The sequence below is a fragment of the Labrus mixtus genome, chromosome 9, assembly GCF_963584025.1.
Source record: "Labrus mixtus chromosome 9, fLabMix1.1, whole genome shotgun sequence".
NCBI lineage: Eukaryota > Metazoa > Chordata > Actinopteri > Labriformes > Labridae > Labrus > Labrus mixtus.
Window position 1 is genome coordinate 19,578,549 of NC_083620.1, and position 25,167 is coordinate 19,603,715.

At 39.9% G+C, this 25,167-nt stretch overlaps 1 protein-coding gene across 2 annotated transcripts in view; it reads left to right on the forward strand.

Annotated features, from left to right (window-relative positions):
• LOC132980527 (CD166 antigen homolog A-like) overlaps window positions 1–24,937 on the forward strand; it is a 36,043-nt gene extending 11,106 nt beyond the window's left edge. The window contains exons 2-16 of one of the 2 annotated variants that reach the window (XM_061046722.1): window positions 13,690–13,796; window positions 14,017–14,233; window positions 14,324–14,388; window positions 14,806–14,893; window positions 15,124–15,297; window positions 16,297–16,421; window positions 16,977–17,109; window positions 17,445–17,557; window positions 17,665–17,791; window positions 18,461–18,582; window positions 20,979–21,111; window positions 22,010–22,039; window positions 22,470–22,581; window positions 23,156–23,291; window positions 23,390–24,937. In XM_061046722.1, the coding sequence (XP_060902705.1) occupies window positions 13,690–13,796; window positions 14,017–14,233; window positions 14,324–14,388; window positions 14,806–14,893; window positions 15,124–15,297; window positions 16,297–16,421; window positions 16,977–17,109; window positions 17,445–17,557; window positions 17,665–17,791; window positions 18,461–18,582; window positions 20,979–21,111; window positions 22,010–22,039; window positions 22,470–22,581; window positions 23,156–23,258 (1,649 nt within the window). In that variant the 3' untranslated portion in view covers window positions 23,259–23,291; window positions 23,390–24,937. The remainder of the gene's footprint in view (window positions 1–13,689; window positions 13,797–14,016; window positions 14,234–14,323; window positions 14,389–14,805; window positions 14,894–15,123; window positions 15,298–16,296; window positions 16,422–16,976; window positions 17,110–17,444; window positions 17,558–17,664; window positions 17,792–18,460; window positions 18,583–20,978; window positions 21,112–22,009; window positions 22,040–22,469; window positions 22,582–23,155; window positions 23,292–23,389) is intronic. The other variant, XM_061046723.1, reaches the window with a different exon arrangement.
• The last annotated feature ends 230 nt before the right edge of the window (window positions 24,938–25,167 follow it).

Here is a 25,167-nt window from a genome sequence, read left to right on the forward strand (position 1 = left end):
CAGGGATGGGGTGGGGCCACTTTAACAGGAAATAAGAGCACTTGTGGTGGAGACAGGCAGGCAGGCAGGTACTTCAACAAAAAGCAGATTGCACTTTGAGTAAACAGTGGAGTCTGTAGCTGCCAGCTTGGGCTTATATTCTCCAAACAAAAGAAATCATGTAATTCACTAGCAGTGCAATTAGTTGGAGGGGGTGTTTCAAGTTTGATCCTCCTTGCTTCTCGTACATCAAATGTAAAAGAATATGAGGACTTTGGTTGTACTTTTTAAGCCAGGGCTTCATATAACATTGACTTTCATGAGTTGTCCAACTGCATTCCTGTCAAAAATGAAAAAGGAGAGATAAGTGAGAATGAAATGGAGAAAGTGTTATCTCCCAAAGCCTGTTGGAGGCATTTCATTTTTGTTCGAGACCGCAATTGTCAATTTAAAAAGATCAAATGGAAAATAAACTATTATTTACTTTAATAGCTATGGAAGTCATTTTGTCGCAGCCCTAATGTTACACATGAGGATTTGTAATGGGTTTAATTTAATTACAAAATAATCTGCTGTTTATCCTTTTTTTCAATTCACTAATTAGTTCAGAAATGTCACCAAAAAAAACCCAGCTACACATCCATTTGGAGAGCCCAAGGTGACATCTTTAAATGGTTTGTTTTGTTTTACAAACAGCCTAAAGTTATTTAATTAACATTTATTTTAAAAAACAAAGCAGAAAAGAGCACAACATCCTTAGAGGTTGTAGCCGGGGTAATGTTTTACTAATATGCGGTAATACGTAAACGGTGAATGGATTATCAAAGGTGGTTATTGTCTGTGGATTGATTAATCAGTTATTGTTCCCATGCCATTGTGTCTCTCTTCCTCTTTATCTTGGGTGTGTGATCTTGACTCTAACACGCCCTCAGGCTTATCATAAAAATTGGTTATAAACTCTGTTCTATCTATAATCCAGAGAGCAGACACTCACACAGAAGTTAGTCTGCTGCAGGCGAGCATGGCTGACAGGTTCATGGCCTGTATGCAAAAAAAAAAAAAGATCTGTCCTGTCTGATGTGAAACCTCTTGAGGAGACCAGGAGAAACGCCGTGCACTTTGATGTCAAGGAGGTTGTTTTGAATGTGTCAGGAATATTCGAGTAGCTCCTATTAGCACATCTGGCTGAGCAAAGGGTGGAAGAGGTGGGTGGGTGGGTGGGTGGGGGGGGTGAAAAAATGAAAGCGTTATAATAACTCCAAGATTCATTTCCTGCATTTAGATTTATGGATATCAGTTCAAACGTGTCACAGATTCAAAGGGCACTTAGGTGAAAAGCATTACTCACCGTTAAAAGTCTCCATCTGGAGCATCCCACCATCTGCTGCACCTCTTTAACCCCTCCATTTATTTTACAAGGCTGTAAACATTAATTGTATTATCTGTGTGACTGCATTTGAAGCTTGAATTGGGTTGATTTTACTCCTTGTCATTCCTGGAGAAAAAGGTGACGCTTTATTGTAATTACACGAGCTAAAAAAAAGGAGACCTCAACAGGAAGTTGTTCCCTCCGTGCATTTATAGCTGCGCTTTATAATCTCACACCCAGTAAAAGCATGAGGGAAGCATGTGATCACATACTTGTTATTGAAGCTTCGCTAGAGTGAGATTCAGGTGCCTTAAATGTTGTAGGCCTTTGAGGATAATTGAAATCCTGCGAAAAATACACTACGAGCATGAAAAAGATGTTTTGAGGGCTATGTCGCCTTTCATGCACACTCACACACACAAGGTGTAAATGTGTTATTCTCCCGTAAATATTAGCAAAGTGTGCTCGGCGCTGCTCAAAACCTCAACAGATCTGCAAAGATAAGAAAAAAAAAAAGAATCTTCAGATTAAGCTTACACACAGCTTAAACCTCAAAAAGACGTTTTAGGAGAGGTGTTCGGTAACTGCGAGATTGACAAACTTGAATTCAAAGGCTCTGTGATAAGAAGCGGAGCTGTTGCTATGCATACGAGCTGTTCATTAAGCACCGGGGAGCAGGACGAATTCAATAAAGCTCCTTGGATCTGCCACTTTATTAAAGTTTGAAGGCTTCTTGGCATATGAGAAAGTTATCACATTTAAATGACTCAGAAATGATTAAGATTGAACGAGTGGCTTCTAATCACACTCCTGAGTTGAACGGAGAGTTAATAAGTCCTCTGCCTTTCTTTCCTCGGCACACATGCTACACTTTAAATAAACTCCCGGGCTAATTTTATAGGCAGCCGAAAAAAGTTGAGTGTTGAATAGCAATTTGGTTCTATAGATGAGTTAAATGTATTAAGGTGACCATGATGATAGATACAGATGTACTCTATTCTAAGACTGAAGGTCACCTGTTTGACTCTGTTTTATCGCTATTTAAAGTGTCTAAAGGTTTTCATCCTCTGATTGGCCTGTCAAAGCCTATTAGACGCCTTAAAGCAAGTTTACTAAGTCTTATGTTGTCCAATCATTTGTACAAACCGAATTAAAATGAGCTAATCTATGCAGCAGTGATTCAAGTTCCCATTTTAATAGCTGAAAACATTTGATACAACCACTTTGCCCTGTAAACGAGTGATTCACATAGATACATTTTAATAGCTTTATTATCTCTTCGTACACTCTTTATATATTTTTACCTGAATAAACCCGGTCATTGTGACATAGTCGAGGCATTAAGATCCATCACAAGCCTCAGACTGGATTTCATAATCGATCTTTGACATTCATAGACACTGGGGTGACGTAATGCCAGCTCTCCTGGAAAGTGGAGTCTTTGCCAAAATGTTAGCTGCTGAGTTGCATTAGGAAGGGTTAATGGACGAGTAGGAAGTAGCGTGCTTAGTTAATGGCCTAATGCTGCCTTTAATGGCACGTCGTTAATGGGAGTTCTCGGTGGATGTTTGGAGTCAGGACTGTGCGATCTCCTATGATCTGCCCTCAAGTCTAACCCACAGGCCTCTCGCAACCACTCCTTCCCTCAGGTGCCGTGGCCTCCGCCCCTCAAATACATAATTCACAATATAATGGACGGGATTTTCTGAGTGCACTTTACCGTCCGGCTCACTCCTGCGGGCCGGCTGTCTTAAGAGCAGTCCCTGGACTCGTGCGGCTCATCTGCAGACTCAATTTATGACATGTTTTAAGAGGTTTTTAGGACGCTCGTGTGGTCGGGAGTACAGAGAAGAACATTTGAAAGACTAATGATCATGCCACAAGATCAATTTCTAGGAAACCCTATGGCAAGTCATTTAGAGTAATAATCGCCCCCCCTTGTAAAATGCTTTTATCTCTCCCATCTGTCTCGCCCCGAGGACAATGAAGCAAAAAGACTTCCTGTAATGCTGCAGGGAATAAAGATGATTTTAAATACCTTTTCCACATATATTTTTGAGTAATAAGCTGTGTCTTGCGTCCTAATTGTATGTGCTTAAGGGTTATACTATCATTATTTGCGCTTCCATTAAATCAAGCACTAACTTTTCCTCCCCGGATGTTAATTTTCTCTAAGTGCTCTGCTGGAGTTTCAGACGACAGTTCGAGTTTAATCAAAGCCAAGTTTTCAGCTTTGATTGGGTTTTCAGCATCTTTAGAGGGATTTAGTTAAATAAAAGAACTTTGTCATCATTTATTGAAAGTGCTTGACAATAGTTTTCTTTTATAAAAAAATCTCATATTACACTCACTCGCTAATCAAAAAGAAAAATGCAAGAGGTTATTGAATCTGTTCCAGTTTTCACTTTATTCTGTGAACCTTAAGATATGCCCCGCTTCCTACAGCTGAAAACCTTCTCTTTTTTATTATCAAATAATGATGCAGAGTTTCACATTGCTCTTATATTCGGCATATTGTTAGCTATATGAGAGGATTGCTGTGCAGGAAGAGCTAATGAGACAAGGTTTTGGCAATCTACCTGACAGTGTGAGGTCTGTTTTCCTGTTTGGTGCTGTGTTTTTTCTTATTACCTCAGATACTTTCTCAAACACTGTCAACCTGACTCCATGTTGAGACGTTTCCACCGCAGCCTCATTAGATTTTTAATGGAACACTTTAAAATATAAATCTTCAACAGGAACTTTTTGATGACACACTTTCCGTCATTACAATGAGGAAAGGTAGGCAGCAAAAGAGATAAATTGCCCTGACGGTGTCCCTAATGGACCAGAATGCAACATGGTCACAAGAGGCATCCTGTGTTCTGAGCTGTGGAAAAGGACTCACTGCTTCCTTTGGGCTTATTATTCTAGTGCACATGCTATTATTCTCCACACCTACCTGAAAAACCCACAGCTGACGCAAAGTGTTTGCACCTGTTCTCGGGGGGGATTGTCGACGGGTATGCTGGGAATTGTAGGACATCACAGGTCAGAAGCAAACAAGGTATGTGACTTACGTAAAGACATTAATTGTGCATGCAGGAAGTCTCTGGTGAAAAGATGAAAGCAAACTATAAGAAAACTTGATTTTAAGTGTAGGGATAAGCCCCGCCCTCTTTGAGTCAGTCCAATGGAATAAATAAAAAAATAAAAAAAAAAGAAATCTCATGATGAAAATAGCTAAACTGATCTAACTAGGACAAGAGAGATATTTCTTTAACGTTAGACCCCAGAAGTGATAACAAGAAGCCGATTTGAACAAAAGGAAAAGTTTTGGGGGCCTTTCAATCCTGCGTTCATAAAACATTATGATTTGAAAGATTCTTTCTTTTCCTTCATTTCTTTTGCAGACCAACCATTTGTCACACAAGTGGCTAGAAAAACACCTGCAGGCAAAAGACAATTTTTTCCTCCTTCTTGAGTCCTGCTCTGTGTTCTTTGTCCTCTCCTCTCAATCTCAGACGAGGGGCGGAAGCTGCAACCTGATCCCTCCTCAGCAGGTCTGCACAGGTACCAAGCCCTCCTCGGGATGAGTCTGAATCCAGAGGAAATGGAGCCAACATTTTCAGTCACAAGGCAACAATGGGAGCCTGACAGGTGGGACTGCAGGCGATGCATTAGCCCTGGTCCCGCCTGCTGTTGTCTGCCGGTGTCTGTTGACCACACATGATGCAGCAAATGAACGTTGTTGGCTTTTGCCTAAGGTGGAGACAGCGCTCTATATGCTTCCCTATAAAAGTCCCACTGGAAACTGCATTTTCTTTCTAGCTACAGGGCTGTGTAAAGCAGGTTAGTCTCCTTGTTTTTCAGGTAGATGGAGGTATAAAGATGCATGGAGAGCTCTGACGAGGGCTATTTTCGTTATTTTACCCCTCCGTGCCTTTGCACTTTTAGTCCTAAAACCTCTTTCATGCAGATTAGAGTTTTTTTGCCTTATTTCCGAATGACAGAGTACTAACATGAGTAGAGTGATAGGGGATTTTGTTTGTCAAGCATGAAATGCTATTGTTGGTTTTTGGTTGCATAGTGGTCTAAAAATGTGCTCATGCTGCGCGGGTGAAGGAGGGGAGCCATTATGCCCAATAGACTCAGACTAGTAGTAATACTGTGTGTTGGATACTCTACATTATTCGCCATTTGCTGTCCATCCTCCTCCTCCTCCTCCTCCTCCTCCTCCTCAGCAGCAGCAGAACACAGGTTTGCTTTGCCCTGAGGTGACAAACATTGCTCTGCTCAGTGTAGGCGCTGGAAATCAGAAGGGGGGGTTTATTTATTTTACTGGAGTGCATTGTGCTTTTGAAGTTGTCTCTTTTTTGACAAAGGAAATCAATGGAGCGAGAGTTACGTCAAAATGAAGAGATTAAAAGCTTGACAAAAGATGTACTTATTTTATATAACAGCTGAAACATCGTCGGTCACTTTAAAGCAGAAGCTTTATCTGCTTTATCTGCTGCTCATATGTGACAGTTTCTGCCTTTTATTGGACTAAATTTATTGTACGTTGTAAATGTTTGGTTTAGTGGTGATGATCTGCAAAAACATGGCCAACACATCAGCTTTGTTTGTTTTCATATTTTGTAATCTTAACATCTGACTTATAGAGATCATATTATAAGTAAATATTTACTGAGAATGACTGTTGGTTTCAAACTGCAGGACCACACAAACAAGGACCGCACTTCTACACACATTTCAAAGGATGTGTCCCTGATGAGGTCAGTGTTTGTAGTGTGTGTTTGAGGAAGCATGAGGAGTCATTGGACATGCCCTGCAGGGGGTTCATGTCAATACCGCTAAACATGAAACAATTATTTGTTTATTTAGTAGATTAACTACTGCTTATTGTCAAGATCAATAGACATGTCTTTTGTCAGATGTCTGAAAACATTTCCCGGAGCTGTATGCTGCATGCTATTCACTATGCAACAGACCCAGACCCAAAGATAGGAATCACTTAAAAAAACAAAAACAAAAAAACAGCTGATCTTCACAAATAATTTAACCAATTTACAGAAATTAATCATTTTAAAGACTCTGTTAAAATGTATATAAATCCAACCGTTCAGCTTTTTCAATTGTCAGAAGTAAACAAGCAGAACCTTTGAAAAGAGACTGTAACTTTCCTTTATGTTTAAAGACAAAAATAATTTCATTAGAATGAAAATGAATTGGTCTGTTGTTCTCCATTCCAAAATTGTAATACTTTTGCATGGAAATAAAAATGCAAAGCATCTATTCCACTTTATTTTAATGTCGGAAAAGATCACACTCTGCCTCCCGTCATAAACTAATAAATGTGTTAGACTTTGGACAATATTTCTTGTGTAACTGGTAGATAAGACTCCACAGAGAGTGGATCACTTATTAAAAAGAAAAAAAGGGTAGACAGCCCCTCTTCAGCTGGACAACAAAAAAGAGCCTGTGGGAACACTTTCAGAAAATGAAACCTTTGTCCCACGGCTTTCTGTCCATAAATGGACCATGTTTGCACATTGGATCGCTCTTCCAGACCTTTGCACCCTTCTGAAGGTCAATGAGACGCAGGGCAACATTTTGGGTGTTTTGTGGCGCTTCCTGAAACAGATGGTGTGCCATGAAAATTGTGCTTTGGAAATGACTTTAAATCGACACGTGAGTGCTAACCCATAACCCCTAACCCTTCCACATAATGTGGCTTTTGTCAACCCTGAAGTACTGAACAAATTCATGCCTGCTGCTTATTACTGTAAAATAGACTAGACCAGGAGGATTGTCAACATCAGCACTGGACCAGAACTGTTTTTTTATCAACTATTAAGAAATAGTTTATCAAGCCAAAATACCAAATTATTTCTGGTTGTAGCTTCTCAATAGTGATGATTTAGCTGCTTTTCTTTGTCATATTTAACTAGGAAGCTGCTGTTTTGAGGCAAACTGTGTTTGGGTTTTTGACTGTGGATTTGGTTTAAAATTAGGATTTAAAAGTTGGATGCATGTTGCTGAAAGATCTATAAACACCAAAATGATTACAGCTCATCCTGAGGGGAACAATGAATGTCTTAAACACATTTTATGACATCCAATTGTTGCCTACACCTATTGAAAACCAAAATCATCAACTTCATGGAGATGTTGATGGAAGTCAGGTGTTCCTCCTCAATGCCAGCAGGGTGTATCACCTGGGGGCCATGAATAGGAATTTTGGGACCAAAATGTTCTTGGGACTCCCTCAGAAGAACCCCACACTCACTAGAGCTGCCCAGACAACAATGTGCTCATAGGAGCTTTTCTGCGGTTGCATTTACAACACCAATATGAATGCTACAGTGACATTAGCTGACATAGTGCAGTTTGTTAAACACGCTCTGGTGACATTTCAAGAGAAGGGAACACTAAGAACTATTGAAATACATCACATTGGATAGCTCATTTGAAAAAACGGACTCGAAGGACGAAGTAATGGAAACAACCCTGGAATGGTCATTCTTAAGTTGGAGATAAAACATTTCCAACTACAATGCATTGGTTCCCAGTTCAGTGCAAACACAAGTAAGATGGGCAGCATCCTTAAACTGTTCTAAGAATTATGAAACACTTCTCCTGGTCGGAAAGCGCCTATTTCCTGTACATAATGTCAAGGCCAGCAATCCATCATTTGTCAAGATTTACAGTTTAAACCATAGAGGCCATTTTCTGTCTGACCACAATTGCCATCATAAGGGCCATTGCCCCAGCATGGCTAGGCAGTTTGAAGCCTTCCCATAAATGTGAAAAGGTGGGGGGGGGTTTTTTCATTTTTTTTTTACTACAACCACCTTCCTTTCACTCCCTTACAAGAAGCAGAACGTACTAGAGAGTTTGTTGTGCATGCTTCCTCATTACCAGTTTGGAAAATGATTCTCTCAGCTGTGGGCTTTTTTGAAGACCAGCTCTCAACATGGTTGTGGGGGGGGGAAAAAAAAAAAGCTTGATGCCCTTAGTTTGATGCTGTAAAGACACTGACAGGCAATTTCAGTAGGTAGGAAAAGACAAAATTATAGAGCACACAATGTTGATGCTTGGAATGGTGACTCCAGCAACTAAAAGAGAAGCATGTGTGAAGGGAATGTTGTGCGAGTGGTGCTGTCGGTTATCCATCAGTAACATGATTACACCCTTCTCTCGAGAGAGAGACAGACAGGAATAGTGAGGACTTAGCTGTGTATTTTTAAAGAAAAATCCCTCTTCAACCGGTCTGGAACACTTTCCTAGCATGAACTGTTACTGTAGTTTTAATATAGTCGTGTGCTTGTTGAAGTGAGTAAAAATGAGCTAAGGCTGTTCGCAGAGTGAAAGAGTTGACAAAGCAGCAGCCTATTTACCATATTAAAGTGGCCGCCATTTTTTTCTCTGAGCTCACATTCGGGGTCAGAGGTTAAAATTCTGTTACTATTACAGCTTCAGCCCCAGCTAGAGACAGGTGGCTGCTACACCCAGCATTGTGGGCCTGAACTAATAGAATAGTTTAACTTACTACTAATTCTGATGGCGACTGGTGACCTAGTGTAAATGGTCAATTAAACACATTTATTATCACATTGCCACAGATTGCTTTGAGGAACGTGGTGGTAGAAAGGTACAATTTTCCTTGAACCTTCCTGCACTCTCTTTAGGACAGCAAACCCTCTATTGTTGTTTTCAGCAAGTAATGACAGATTGAGTGTATCAAATTTAATCTCCCCCAATCTCAGACACTCGATAAGGCTAATCAAAATGTGGCCGTTGTTTAATTATTTAAGAAAAGACAAGGACAAGAAGCAGAAAGTCACAGAAGGTTAGGTTTTCCTTTAATTCATTCTCTTTAGGCAAGCACTGTTCAGTATAAGAATCCAGCCTTTGCTCAAGTATTATTGATCTAGCTGAAGTGAATCTGTCTGCCCTCCTCACTGCTGAAGCGAGGCTATTTGCCATCAAGTCTTTGAGGACATGCGCCATGGGATCTCCATTCACCGCACAATCCTCATTTTCAACACTTATTAAGTTTAGGCCTCCACTCTCTTGTTGATGTTGGAGCCAAAAGACGTATACGCACACACAATCACGCACACACACACAAACGGGAGGGCGTAAGGTAGCAAAATAAGGATATAGAAAGTAGTGTGGGATGGTAGCTGATTTCCCTGGTGAGCTTATATCTGAGCTGTCGTCACCTGTCTCTTCTCAAGGAAAGAGGAGCCTTAATCATGAACATGAAAGTGTCTCCTGTGGTGCTGCCTCCTGTCTCTGTCACTCGCCTGTCTATTACTTGGTACAGACTGAGTATTAGCTAATTCTTTTTTTTTTGTTGTGTGGCCATAATGAAGGCTCTGCTTTTTTTAAAGTGCAAAGAAATTCACATCAAACCCGGGAAGCAAAGATATTTTCAAGTTCAGATGACTAAAATGGCACACACAAAAAAAAGATGTGTAAAGAGACAGATGTTCCACATTGGAACAAAGTCTTATTCAGCACTTTGATCTTCTTTTTGGCATCCTTGTGACCCTGGTTCCTCTTCTTTTTTTTTTTTTAAATCTTTATATAGCTTGATATTTCCTGACTCTTAATTTGAAAAAATAAAACATTAAGAAAAAAGGATTGCTTCAAAATCAACCATGATTTTTGAAAGGATGACAAGCTCAGACATCAGACAGTTTGGAGTTTTATGGATTTTCATAGACTTTGTGTGATTGGCTTTGTTTTTTTTACATTATATATAGTATTTTGTCTCTTTCAACAGATGTGTCAGCCCAGTTTGTGGCGAACAAAAGAGTCACCTTTTCATTCTTCTCTTTGGCTAAAAGTATAGTAAGAGAAATCGTCGTCATAGTTACTAGTTTTCCACATACAGCAGTTGGTTTCTTCAGGTCCGTTGCAACAAAACACAGTTACACCACTTCCCGCTCTTCCCTCATCCTATAGACAGCTGCTAGAGGTGATAGCTTTATGCATGCATAGCGTGTGTTCGTCAACGGGAAGTCATACTTCACACCTACTTTTGTTGCGAAGGATTACCTTATCTCTGTGAGCAGCAGGAGCTTTGTCTTCTCCAACCCAACATGTGCGATAAGTTCTCATTGTGTTATAGTGTAATGTGTGCAGATAAAGCCGCTTCCTTAATACAGACTCTTCTCAGAGAAGTTCTCAGAGAAGCTGAACACGGCTTTATTTGAATATTCAAAATGCTCTATTTGAATTTGAAATGTAAGGAGTTTATTATACAGGGAGTGCGATAACCTCTCCAACACGGCGGTGCTTGCAGTGAAACCTGAATTTAATGGACTGTTGTTGTTTATCATTTGTGAGATTCAGCAGTACAGGTTGTGCAGAGATCTCTCCAAGGACAAAACACAAGGAGAACATATGTTGGACCTGCCCGGCCTACTAGATTCTGAAAAAACATTTATAAGTTTCCTCGGCCATTAGACCACTCCTGGCTCCAACACGCTGAGGATGTAGCACATTATCTAGATCCTGACAGATTCTTTTTGGCACCCTACTTACCTTTTCAAAATGAAATGTAGCAGGATATTATAATAGTTGGCACATAAGTAAAACATGTCCCCATGTCTTGCACTGGCAGCTCATTAAATACCTCATCCTGATAGATTCACCATGTCTCCTTTTTCCGCCAGGCATGTACAAGCTTCTCTGTCTCGACCAGAAACGTGCACTTGTAGCCGAAGCTTGTTCAAGCATGAGAGTCAGTTTCATTGGATTTACATCAGAAAGACAAAAACAAGGGAGTGTGGGGCGGCTACATGAGCACGCTGCGTTCACACCAGCAATCGGCATTACCATTTCTGGTGTAACGGGCTGATGTGCACCCTGTTGCCAAAATCAAGGTGTGCGCAAATGTCTGTGAAATGCAGCCTTGAAATTTACAGCTCAGAAAACTTCCAATTTTCTGCACACAGACAATGAAATACCTTTTCAAATGCTTAAGAAAGGAACTAGTCAAGCATATTCATGAATACAGGAATTCAAATGGGCGGATACCTAGCGTTGTATGATGCAGCAAAACGACTTGGATCAACAGATGATTTGATATGAAGGGCAACAGATTAGATGTGTGGCAAATTTGGTCAATTTGTGGAATTGTTCCAGAAAATAGTTTAAATTCTGCTGCTGTAACGGACAAGTGACGGTGCTTATCCCAGTGTCTGGAGAAGAATTCCTGGTTAGACTGTCAGCTGTTGAAATGAGTTGAGGTTTGTTCTGTCGTGTGCTGTCACATTTAAATGTCGCCTAGCCTTATTTAAATGCAGGAGCTGAATCTATTCAGGTGACAGGCTGTGGTATCGGCATTCCTCCAGTAGTTATTGGGGGTAGCTTTGATGCTCACATCTGATGCTTCACAGATAGAGCTCTGAGCGCTGATTATTACCATCAACACACATAAACCACACTCTTTTTTTTTTTAAGCCCTTTGTTTCCGCTGTCAGTGTTGGAAATCACTTTTATTGTCATTCTAGCACATAAACATGGATATGGAACAAGGAAAACTTGTTATAGACTGTGGTTATGACGTTTTGGAAAATACAACTACAGTAATCACTGGTTGTTAATCACAACATGGGTTATCACATATTACATTTTTCAAAGATTAAACAATGTAGGTCTATGAAGTTCATTTGTAAACGTTAGATGTAATGGTAGGAGAAATGTTTCCATTATTAAGGGCAAGTATAAAAAATGTTACATCCCGCTATTTTAAGCTAGGCTAAGCTATCGGCCAGTAAATGAAGCCTCATACTTAACAGACACAAGATTAGGATCAATTCGCTTATCTCACTTCCCCCATAAGAAATAAATGTATTTCTCAAATGTCAATTTATTCATTTATGAAGTGGAAGCAGTGGCCACAGGAAGGCCAATCTTATCAGCGACAGCAGGGAACAACTTAAAATGAAGTACAGCAGAACTTAACATGAGGCAAAACATGCCCTTCTAAAAATCAGATGATTGAATTGTCTGCTGCTTGTCATCTGCTTGCTGTAGCAACTTCATTGACGGGCTTTACAACTGTCAGCCTCCAACTGGAGGTTGTTTTGGAGCTGACAGTTCATAAAGATGAGTGACAGGTGTCTTGAGTGTGAACTTTGTTCAGCTGAGTGTCAGGAAGACGCCAATAAAAGCTGTTTTTTGTTGACTTGAGGCAAACTATTAGCTGCTGTTGTGTGCTTCTAATGAACTAATGCACCACAAGAGTCAACAATACTTCTATGAACTTCTGTGGGTGTCTTGATGTAAAAATACGACTGAAAAATGGAGTTTCATTGAGGGAAATGACACAGAGAGGAGAGCAGACATTTGTGCGCCTCCAAACTTGCGTGCTCATTGCGACATCACAAGCAACTGTGTAAATATGCCTTCAATGTCCCAGTTGTTAGTCTATTCTAATGCAGACAATGGTAACCATAGTAAAAGTATTTACTTTCATTCAAATGGGATTCAAATGAGTATCACGCACACAGCCAATGAATTTTCCGCCCTGTCTTTGCACGACTCGGAGGAAACCTTTGAAGTCTGAGTTAAGATGAAAGTGAATAAAACTTTGAGGTTAACATTGCAGATTTAATTGTTTTGTTTTTGTGCATGAGCATAATCAGAAAATGTCAGGGTTGAACGCACACAGATTATTTGAGCATCTTAATTGTTTTGTGCTTTTCCTGTGAATTCAAAATACATTGTTTGTGACTGATCCTACAGATAGAAGCTGGTCGCCCACCACTTTGTTCTCGACAACACTTTACTGAACTGCTGATGAGCTGTTGTGGGGCTTTACTGTCGGATTTATGCACCCACCCGTGGGTTTACCTTAGCCTGAACTCGTAGAGGTCTGAAATGTGAATCTGAATACGAAAAAGAAAAACACCAGCAACACCTCATTTTCAGTCGGGCCATAGCACACTTTTCTTCCCCGTGGCCCTCTAGCTGTAACCCTTCATTGCTTCATTGAGACACTTCTGCTGGCACTCTCATCCCATCCCCCTCTTTAGCACTTTGTCTCCATGGCGATGTTTTGAATGAAATTTAGGGCAGGAAAGGTTGTTCTCCCTTCAACAGGAGCTGTAAAATGATCAGAAGTCTATAGAAACGGTGGTTCTCAGTGTATGTGGGTTGCCACTTAGTGGTCAATAAATGCCTGTCAAAATGCACGAAGAAGTTGGACTTTGAAGCATTCAGAATAATAAAGGACTTCAATCTTCAGTCAGAACATTTCAAGCTGTGCTGGGGCTGACCAGATTAGCCCGCCTCTGAAAAAATAATTGAAAATGTGTCTCTGCTTTTCTCTTTCGCAGTCAGCGGTTTGGAGACTGTTATCGGCCTGTATGGGGAGACACTCGAGATCCCATGCAACAATGGAGCCATAAAAGATGAAGACGTCCTGCTCCTTAAATGGAAATATGTAAGTCACAATGGAGGTCAATGGATTCAAAATGGTGATGTCTGTCTGACACCCACTTATCGTGTCTGAGCCACGCCCAGTCTGAGTGCATGTGCCGTGCATTAGAGCATGCATCTGTGCCTCCATATGACACTGCATGAACAGAGGGTGCTTTTATTTGAACTGGAAGCCAGTGCCATATGTGACACAAAGTAACTGGTGCACTCTGCTCTGCTTTCAGGACAAAGGACAGGGAGTTTCAGGAGACCTGCTGGTCAAACAGAAAAACCAGAATGTCTCAATCAGCGCCGCTGATGAATATAAGGGCCGTGTGAGCCTGGCTGCAAGCTCCGGCCTGCTGCTCTCTGCGGCCACGCTGAGTGACCAGCGCACTTTCACCTGCATGGTGGTAGCTTCTGCAGACATCTCAGAGTACCCTGTTACTGTGGTGATCAACAGTGAGTCTGAAATAACTTCTACTGAAAATGAGCAGCACAAATCACCTAAAGGAACATCCCAATCATTAACACGTTTTTTATGTATTGCAGAGATGCCGGCAGAAGTGAAGATTCATGACAAAGCAGAGGAGCTTGAGATTGGAAAACTTACTAAGGTGGGTTTTTAATGATAAACATTGCCTGTACCTACAGTATTATAGGCAGTAAACCATCAAGGGAAATCCCTCACTTGGGCTTAGGTATCTTGAGGCATAGCAGCGACCATGTTACTACGGTAATGAGTTCTTTGAAGTGACTCTCATGAATTAGTAAAGAGCAGAATCTCCCCCTGCTTCAATTAAAATACCCAAAGGATCTGAGGAGCCTTAGAAACGCTTTGGGCATTTCATGGTCTGTTGGGTAGAAAAGTGCTCAGTCCTCCACTATTGGACAGGTGGTCAAAAGTGAATTTCCTCTGATGAGTAGTCATTTAAAAAGATGCAGATTTTATTCTGAAAACATTAAATTGTGACTTTGTGTCTGTTTTTGCCATTTTAATTATTGTTTTTTTTTTCATGCTCTTTGTTTCACAGCTGGGCACTTGTGTTGCAAAAGATGCAAATCCAGCAGCAGATATCACATGGTTAAAGAACAACAAACCCCTGGTGGCTGATGAGGAAGGTGTGTATTCCTCCTTCTCATGTATAATTACAAATACAACAGCAGCAACTGTTGTCTTTTTCCTCTGACCCTGACATTTACATTTTGTATTCATTCTGTGTGCCTGGGATCTTCCCTGTAAATTATTCTTCCGACAGTATGAAAACAGTGTATCGGTCATTACACCAATGTTTTTTTTTTACTTCTTCCCTGTGAGAGTTTCAGACTAAGTTGTTTGTTTTTCTGTTCAGGGGTTTCCATCCAGGCCTCGTTGCTTGTAGACCCTGTTACTGGCCTTGTGACCACCACCTCCATTCTGCAGTACTCGGCTAAAAAGGAGGACACGGACGCCCGGTTCAGCTGCAGCACTCAGCAAATTGCGGGCACAGAGCTGGTGTCCCCTCCCGTGACCTTCAGTATAACATGTAAGTCACCAAACCACACTAACAACAGTGACTGGACAAACTTTAAGAAACTGAAAGATGTTATCTGCAGACCAGCTGGAACTTCTGCACACACAAAGACACACGTCTGGTTGATAAGCTAGAGCATATGACAAGTTAATACTCAGTGTTATAGTAATCCCTCTGATGTCTGTCTTTTCCTCTCTTTTTTGTTAACGTGATATTTGAAATACATGTTAACACATCATATAAGTAATTCATGTTGAAACAAGCAAACTGCTTTAAGTCAGAAAAATATATATTATTTCTATTAATCCATTAAAGTGGAGAATATTTCATAGTGAATGTCTACAGAACTCATTCAAATTAACGGTATGACTTTACTGGAACAAGTTACACATGTTGACATCAGAATTTAACGAACAAGTAACACCAGTCTGGCTTTTCTAGGACTGTATCATCTGCAACTCCTCACCCCTAAACCTTTAACAAACATAAAAAAAACCCTCTTTAAATCATCTCAGCTGTAGCTAATGGAGACAAACTGCCACCTGTGTTATATATATATTTTACTATAATGACAAGAAAGGCAACAGTAACTTCATCCTTAGTAGTGATGTGTGAGGGAAAAAAAGTTGGATTTTTTTTTAAGTCTATGGTGGGATCCACATCAAACGCAGCATAAAATATTGAGGATACCTGCTCACCGAAGCTTTATCGGTTGTGGAACACTTTCATACAAGAAATGTGGAAGAAAGTTTGCCTCACATGGAGCAGAAACATTGAGCTTTGAAAGAATTGCTTGGTCGATTGCCTGAGATTATGACTGCAATTTAAACATCTCCTCAGCTGCGTTTTGAAGTTGGTTATACCGAACAGTGATGCGCAAACTTTTCCGCTCTCTGTAGCTTATAGCACAGTCGCTCCCCTGCAGCGAGCTGTAAGGGGAACACGCTCCACTTGATTCACCAACACATACACCCCATCTCTGACTTTTTTTTAATCTCCCATTCTCCTCAGTCTCCACAGAGAACATCGCACTTAAGGTCATTGCTCAGGACCCTTTGGTGGAAGGAGACAATGTGACTCTGAAGTGTGAGGCTGACGGTAACCCAGCGCCTACCAGCTTTAACTTCCATCTTAAGGTACTCATCAATATCTCACCAAACACTCAGCTCTCCCTTCTGTCCATGCTCATTGCCAGCTTGTTATCACTTGAAAAATGTAAAATGCAAACTAGTCTGGAGCGACCCCGTTTTATCTTTTGGCTTCCAAAAGCTAGTTCCAACAAGCTATTTAAAACATCATCTTGTTCCACATCACACATTTGGCATGAGTTATTTAACTAGCCAACCTCCTGTTTGTTTAACACTGACACAATAGCAGGTTTAGATGTTCCCTATCAATAGCAGCCATCTTGTTCTCAAAGACAAATGTCCTCACAGCACTTGTGTGCACAGTGCATCGCTTCAGATGAACAGTTATGACTGGCCTGACCTAAATCATTTGAGGTGGAAATCTGTCTGACTTAGAGGAGGACCAGACACACACACATGCCAGAGTAAATAGAACAGAAGGTGTCAGATCAGCTAGTCAAATTCTTCAGTGTAAATATTAAAAAAGTGTTCTTTTTTTTTTTTTCTTTTTGCATCAATAAGACATTGTATGCTAATCACCTGTTTGATTTATCGTTTTTGAAGGGAGAAGCGGTGAAAGTGGAAAACACTGACAGTTACACCATCATGAAAGTCTCACGCAACTCCTCTGGTGAATATAAATGCTCTCTTGTTGACGACCCAACAATGGAAGCAACTGTGGACATCACGGTACAATGTAAGTGGCAAAAACAAGTATTATTTCTTTAAAGAATTTAACTGACAATCATTTTGCCGCAGCATTGTGATTGTCACACCCCTGTAATCTTATTTGTTAGTTTAAAGAGAAAAATGACGCTTGAGAAAAGAAAAGTCCCAATGTCTCTCTTTGCCAGCATTTCCTGTCGTGTTGTGCTTTGTGTAGAAAAGTGTTGTGTCAACCGCACCGCCTTTAATAAGCTGCTTCTGCAGTGCTGTGAGCCATGAGCAGGGTTTTGTGGTTAACAACAGGAAAGTTTCGACCTTTGTCAAGTCTCTGAGCCACCCTTTCACCATCGTCTCGTCTCTTTTTAGACCTGGACATCAATTTAAGCCCCTCTGGAGATATCGTCAGGAGTGCTGGTGGGACCTTGGATCTTAATCTTAAGATTGATGCTTCTGGAGACACAAAGGTCTCCTGGACAAAGGTAAAAGCAACCTCAAGTTCAACAAGGCTAAAATCATTGGAGAAGAAAAATGGTGGCTGTTATTGACATTGCTGATATTTCTTTTTTTTTTTTCTTTTTTATTCCAGAACAATGTGAAACTTGACAAAGAGCCAAAGTTTAGCAAGGTGAATTACGCAGACTCTGGTCGTTACGAGTGCGAGGTGACATTGGGTCTGCTCAGCCGAAAGGCTTCTTTTGAGCTGGCTGTGGAAGGTAAGGACTAAAAAGAAAATCTGAATATTTATACAGATGTTTTACCTTTAAGGCCAATGTGAACCACAGCTGGTTAGCTTAGCATAGCTTAAAGACCGGAAAACAGAACAAACAAACAGGATACACGACTTGTTAATTAGTATGAATGAAGTGCTGGTGGGTGGACTTTAATATCTTAAAGCTAGCCATTTCCCTTTGTTATTGTTTGTCATGCTAAGCTAAGCTAACACTCTTATTTATGTTATTTATTTATTAGCACACATATAATAATACATCAAAATAGGATTAACAAAAACATAAAAGGTGTGTCAGCAGAGGTATACAAGGGACCTCACCTCTTAAGAGACAAATAAATCAACTAAACAAATCGAATTACACAATTTCAAAACAAAATTAAATATAAACACATATACAGTAACCTATACATATATTCATACACACACACTTAGACACATACATACAATAGAAAGACTGAGAATGTTAACCCTCTATCAGCTAAATGAAACAGGCATTGATCTATTAAAAATGGAGTGAATGAGTGAGTTCATACTGTGCAGTCTTCTAAGCTGACCCTCAGCCAAAAAAAAAAAACCCTCAATGAATAAAAAGCAACCATGACAACATCATTTTCTCATTCAGATGTATCTGAAGAGTTACGTCCTGTTACAGGTGCTCCAGTTATCAAACATCTGACCAAACGGCGCGGGGATGATGGCAAACACAAAGTCCTGATTTGTGAGGCTGAAGGTTCACCAAAGCCAGCTGTTTCCTGGAGCATCAACGGCACATCGGTATGAACACTCAGAAACAATCATTATGATGACAAATTTTGTCCGCCATGATGTTAAATTAGGACACTTTGGATTTGGCAGGATGGTTAAATGTTTCACACGTTGAATAAGCTTCTTAAGATTTAGTTTATAGTCTTGCCTTCAAATCCTGTGGTGGCTGAATTTGAATGCATGTGAGGCATACACTGCTGCTGGGGGGGAAAAAATCCCCATAATTCCCCTTTGTTTGGAAGCGGTACGTGTACAAACATTTTGAAGTTTGAATCTTTAAGAGTCCACTCCTGGTGGATTTAGTGACTCGTGGTTACCGTAGTAACAGTAAGTTAGGTTTAAGACGATAGCAAACACTTTGTGAGCAGCTCAGTCACAAACACAACAGAAGAGCAGCTGGCGCGTCTGTTTTTCAGTGCCACCTAGAAAACTTGTGATTTGATGAACAAGTTGAGAGGTTTTGGAGTCATCAAGTTAGAGTAAAGCTGGATTTCATGCTGCATCGTGTCCTGTGAATCCCTTGAGCAGACACAGGCGGTTTGAATCCCTTGTTGGTATGACAGACTCAACCACTAACATTCATAAGTGAATGTATGCAGAATAAAGAAGTGAATGGAAACATTGAAAATCCGCTTTTGCTCAAAATACGGCAGACCAGAAATTGAATCTCTGGGATTTGTTAATATGGACATTCAAGTACAATACCGTTAAAACTGAAATCTGTATCTCTCCTTTTGACGCCAAAAATGGCAGAATTGTTGCTAAGGCTGCTTATTTAAGTTTGTACTTCAGCAGTTGCACAATCTGGATAATATAGCAAGTGGAATGTGAAGGTTTACACTACTTGCCTCATATAGTTTTTAATTAATTTGAATTTTTGGACAGGATCGCCAAGGTTAGTTTCACCCAATCAAGCAGTTTCTCTATCACATGTGATGACGGGAGAGTTTGGCCCATGTCCTTGTTAAGTTGTGTTTTCTGACATCGTTGAATGTAATGACTGAATGATTGAAAAAAACAAGGTGGTTGTCAGCTTAAAAGTGACCACACATCTTTCTTAACATCCCCCTCCTTCACATTTAAAGCTAAAATTAAGTCTTTCAGATGATTTGAAATGTTTCTGTGAAGCAGACATTATTTTTTATCAAATCAGTGCCGGTTGTCAGAAACTCATTTTATGATGATGGTCTTCAGATGTTAGCAGGTAAAAGGCTCATCCTGATGTATCAGCTGCAGTGACACCTGAAGAGGAACATCATCTTAATGTTGTAAACAAAGTAGCCAGAGATATAATGTTGTTTACTTCTTCCTGCAGCAGATGGTTGGATGATTGATTTTAGCTTCTGTTGTGCTGACATTAGGACTCACTTTGTATTTTAATGCTAAATAGGCTCACAATTATTTTTTTATTCACTGATCTACTTTTAATATGATGTCATGTTTTGTCTGTGAGTAAGATCAGCAGTAGAGGTGCGGCTGAACAAAGAAAGTCTGATTCCCTCTGGATTCTGAAGAAACCAAACAGTCTGAGGGTTGTCAGTGTATTGATTCTAAGACAGTTCATGTTTTGCTTTTTGCCACTCAGCCTGCACTGCAGAGTGACTGAACACTCCCTGTTATGTACATAGCTGTTTGCACTCTTAAGTATTTCCCCGAGCTGTCGCACTCCTGAACTTATCTAGTCCAACATTTCCAGGTGGTCGTGCTCAGTGTTTGGAAAGATCAGTCGTCTTTATTTTCCCCACGGCTCAAACAGTATTTCACGACAAAACTGTCATTTTAACAGACCTTTTTTCCCCCTCCTTTGTTTCTGTGGTTTACCTGTGTGCACACTGGTTTCATATCCATTCAGTGACACAGTTTGAATTACATATGCACCTGAGGCTGTGTGTGGGATGGTTAGATTCTTTTCAGCTCTTTCAGTCAGTATCTCACCTCAAAAAGAACCTCTAAACCTGAACCTGTGAGCAATATTTAATCAGCTCCAAAAGGTGCACTGAACTCTTTCACCTCAGGACAATGAATTATGGAGATAAAGCACATTTGTACATTTCACTCCAAGTTTATTTATTCTCCCCTCACTTTGTCCTTTAAAGCTTATTCAGAGAGAATAATTCATTGCTCACTAATGGGTATTTACAAAAATGCCTCATCCCCCCCCCTATAGAGGATGTGAAAAGGGTGTTGGCAGTTTGTCTTTGTGTCTGAGGTTTTCCTCCGAGACCCAAACTGTCTACATCCCACAGGCGCACACGCTTTGTCATGGAAAGGCTGAGCCACACAACAATCCAATGTCGCCCCCTAGTGGAGCTAAATATACACCTTCTTTTGGTGTCATGACAGGTGTGTAAATCAGATGTATCCAAAAATACTAATGGTTTTTTTTTTTTCCTCTTGTGGTTCAGCCCATTGAGAGTCCCTATGTCAACGGAAAGATCACACACAGGATCCAAGTGGTGCCCCATGCAAACCTGACTGTTTCTTGCACTGTATCCAACGAGTTTGGCGTGGATACCAAAGCTATAAATGTGTCATCCTGTAAGTACAAAGTGGTGGTATTGATTCATTGATTCTCTTCAACTTGAAATAAACAAAGAGATTAACAAAAGATAAAACGCCAAGACTCAGAAATTAGAAAATGATAATAAAAAGCAAAAGTAGAACTAACTAATATTAAAATAATCTTATTTAATCAGCTAATATGGCACTGTAGAGATCAGCTATCTCATCAGTATTGTTCTCTCGTCTCTCTGCTTCATTATTTTCTTCCTGGAGCCGAACTCCTTAATCTGCCTTTGTGGATGTTTTTTCCTCCTGCGCCCACTAACTCTTTCTGTCTGCATGTTCACTCGACATAATGTAAAGGTGCTTCTATAAAATAATAATGTAGCAACTGCATACTTGAGGTCAAGCTCAAGGATATTTTTTTTATCAAGCGATGAAAAGAAAAAGGATATTTGAGGCCAAAAGAAAACTTTAACTCACAATGTAGTACCAGAAAAAGACGTGCTTTAAAAGAAAGGCATAAAAAGAATATTACATAAACTTTAAGTTATAATTAAAGCAGGTATGGGTATGGATAGATCTGTTTTTATGGTGGCGGTGAGTGAAGGTCTAACCGTGAACTATCCTAAAATCCTTGTCAAAATGTTACTGATGCATGCACTTAGCTCTTGGTGAACATGGTGTCCACATGCATGCAGTGCAAACATTCATCCTCTGCTCTGTGCTAACTCATTCCTGTGCGTTTGAGACGGCATTTCACCTCTCTTTTCCCCCCTTCTTTTGGCGTGTGTATGTATGTTGGGATGCTGGGTTTAAATCGGTTTCCTCTCTGAACTTCTTGCATGCCTCAGTAGAATAGTAGTAGAGCAGTAACTGGTTTTTGTTTTTAGTTTTGTTTGGACGTTAATTTTGATTTTATATCTGATTTCAGTAAATGAGGAGGTGAGAATGGATAAACAAGGTAAGTTCTAGTGGTCTTTTTGCTCATAAGAAACGGTGGGAGGGGGGGGGTGAGTACAATGTTGGATACTGACGAAGGATCAAACATTTACCTTTGACAGACTCTACAACTTGGAAATCAATCTTTAGACAGTGTATTTTTTATTAGTACAAGGCAGATATAAGAGGAGTGGAGCTACCAGCATCCTGACTAAATGTCGACATTGTCCATAATCCCATTGGCTGATGAAACAAGTCACAAACAAGAACAGATTTGTCGTTGGACTCAGTGGGTCATAACCATGTACAGTGTGGATGTGTCCACTCATCAATGCATTTATTGCACATAGTGACTTCTGCTTCTCTGTCTGCACATGCATTCAGGCTGGAGTGATACGATACTGGAACATGCAACCCAGGGGACTGACGCTTTCTTTTTATGTTTTTCACAGACTCTTCAGACGACGGCGACCAAACAAAGCTGGTGGTTGGAGTTGTAGTTGGTCTTCTGGTTGCCACCATTGTTTTAGGCCTGGCGTACTGGGTCTACACCAAGAAGTCCAAGTAAGAAGTCAACACTTAACCTTTAATAAAAATCATAGCACTGTAAAATCACAGCGACCAGGAGTCGTAAATTCAATAATTCTATGTGGCCTTGATGAGTTCACAAGGCCACAATAGTCAATAGCTCCCTCACATGTAAACTTGAAACATTACATTCTTGTAGGGTCTTTTTACTGTCACTGTTCACAGGCCTTCATTTACACAACCTCCTGCAATAGAGACGTCCACTTGTTCTTTTCCACAGTACATTAACAGTAACACTCAACAACCAACTTTAAACTCCTCCATAAGCCTCAGTAAAGTAGACACTACAAGCAAGTTTTATTTTATGTGCACAGTAAACTGAAACATGATTCAGGTAGTGCACTGGGCTTCATGGCCACTTGGGGGTTTTGTAATCAGTGCAATCACCAAGTAAGGAAATTTTGCCCATTTAGGGAATGCTTCTTGGTCATTTTTGTGACCAAGTCATTAACACACAACCTACTATTTAAGGCCCTGTTATCAAGGATTCTGCATACATGTAGTTGGCACACAATGACTCTGAAGGTAAAGACTATCGTTTTCCAAACAGGCAAGGAAGCTGGAAGACCGGTGAAAAGGAGGACGGGTCTTCCGAGGAGGAGAAAAAACTGGAGGAGAAAGTTGAAGAAAATAACCAAAAAGCTGAGGTGTAAAGAAACAGCAACCATCCTTAGGGAATGTGAAAGGTATACAAAAAAATAAAGCATTCCCATGTTATGCTAAAACACAGTTAGAAAAAGCCAATCCTCTTGACTAACATGTTCTTTTGATTCTCTCTTTCCAGTGAAAACATGGAACTTTTGCACATTTCTCTTCACCTCTGTCTTTAGGGGGGAACAAAAAAATCGAGTGTACATTGGGATGAAGACGGTTTGGATTTGGTTTCAGGGAGAATTTTACTAAAAAAGCATATCCAAACAAACCCCCCGAACCCCTTAAACCCACCATTCCTTAAAAAAAGAAAACTGAATGGATACTGTACGTTAAATACATAATTTGTCTGCACTACTGATACATGTGTAAACCTGTCAACTATTAGGATTCATGTTTGTTAGAATGGAATTTGGGAAACTGCTGTCTTTTGTTGATTTAATTAGTTGATGAAAGTAAATACTACTAGACCAGTTGCCTTTGCTGTAAGGACGTGTAGGCTGCCATTAGTCTGTGCTTGACTCTTTAACATCCCCACTTTTACATTTTAGTCTAAACAACCTCTGCCTTCAACATACACTGTACTGAACCTGTTCATTTTGTCATATTGTTCATTTAGGTGTAAAAATCACGTTGATATTGAGATGAAATTCCTGAAAGGGCTAAGGGTATATTGTGATACTCAGCGTTAGTTAATAGACGGTTGTATGATTTACATGATGCATTGCAGGAAGTAGCTGATGTGCCACAGAGTTCTTTGGTGTTACATGATTTTTGTTTTTTTTGTTTTTCGTTCATCATGTGTGCGTCTTTTTCTTCAAAGTAACGAGGAGAGGAGAATTCTGTTTTCAAATGTACTGTACATTCAACATAACCACTGTATAACACAAGCAGGTAGATTATTAAGAGAATGTAAAACATAGCTCATTTTACTGTCTGACATAAAGACATTCTTTCTCATGCTTCTTTTAAAGGCTTAAGGATTCTTTTTTTTTTTTTATCGTGAATTCTCCACCAGTGTTGAGGTACGATTGTTTAATGTGAATTTTATTGTGAATACATTTTTTTTTTGTAATACAACTCAAAGAGAGGACGAGGTGTCCCGTCTCTAAGTAGCCGTTATATGTTTGCTTTCTTTTGAAAATCTACCTGGACTTCCGTTTTTTTGATGTGCACTAGCGTTCATGTTTTCATGTCAGGTTTGTGTAGAATACAATGGAATACAAGCAGCTGTACATGTCACATTGTTGGTCCTTCAGGAGCATTTACAACATTTGGAAAAATGGATCAATACCAGGATGTCATTGTGAAGTTTGTGATTTTATTTTTTTCTTTTAGCTATTTATATTGTGCAAGATAAAAAAAAAAAAAAAAAAAAAACATCCTGGTAGGCAAAATTCTATCATCATAACTTGGATTTAAATTGTTGGTTAATTGCTTGCAGACTTTGCAAACTAGAAATAAGTTGTGAGTCATGAGTAGGTTGCTCAGCGTCTGGTTGAATATAGATTCAGCATGTGATCATTTCAGACCTCCAAGCTGCTGTTTGTTGCCTACATTGTTGAAAACCATCAAATTGGAAGAATGACCAAAGAAAGTGAACATTGCCATGCAAGTATTGTAAATACCTGATGTTTGTTTTTGTACTTTTGTTTAAAATAAAGTGTACATTTGGAAAAGACATGGCCCCTGAAGATTCATTATGTTGTCTGACAGGTTTCATCTTAAAGAGTAAAGACAAAGAAAAGTTTGTCATTGATGAAGAGAAGGTTTGAAGACACAGTGAGCTGTCAGTGTACTGATTTTTTTTTTATCACAATATAGAAAATCACATTTAAGAGGCGTTTTCATTTCAAAAAGACTTACATCAATGTTAAGAGAACTGTCACTTCGTTATATAAAAGGTCATGA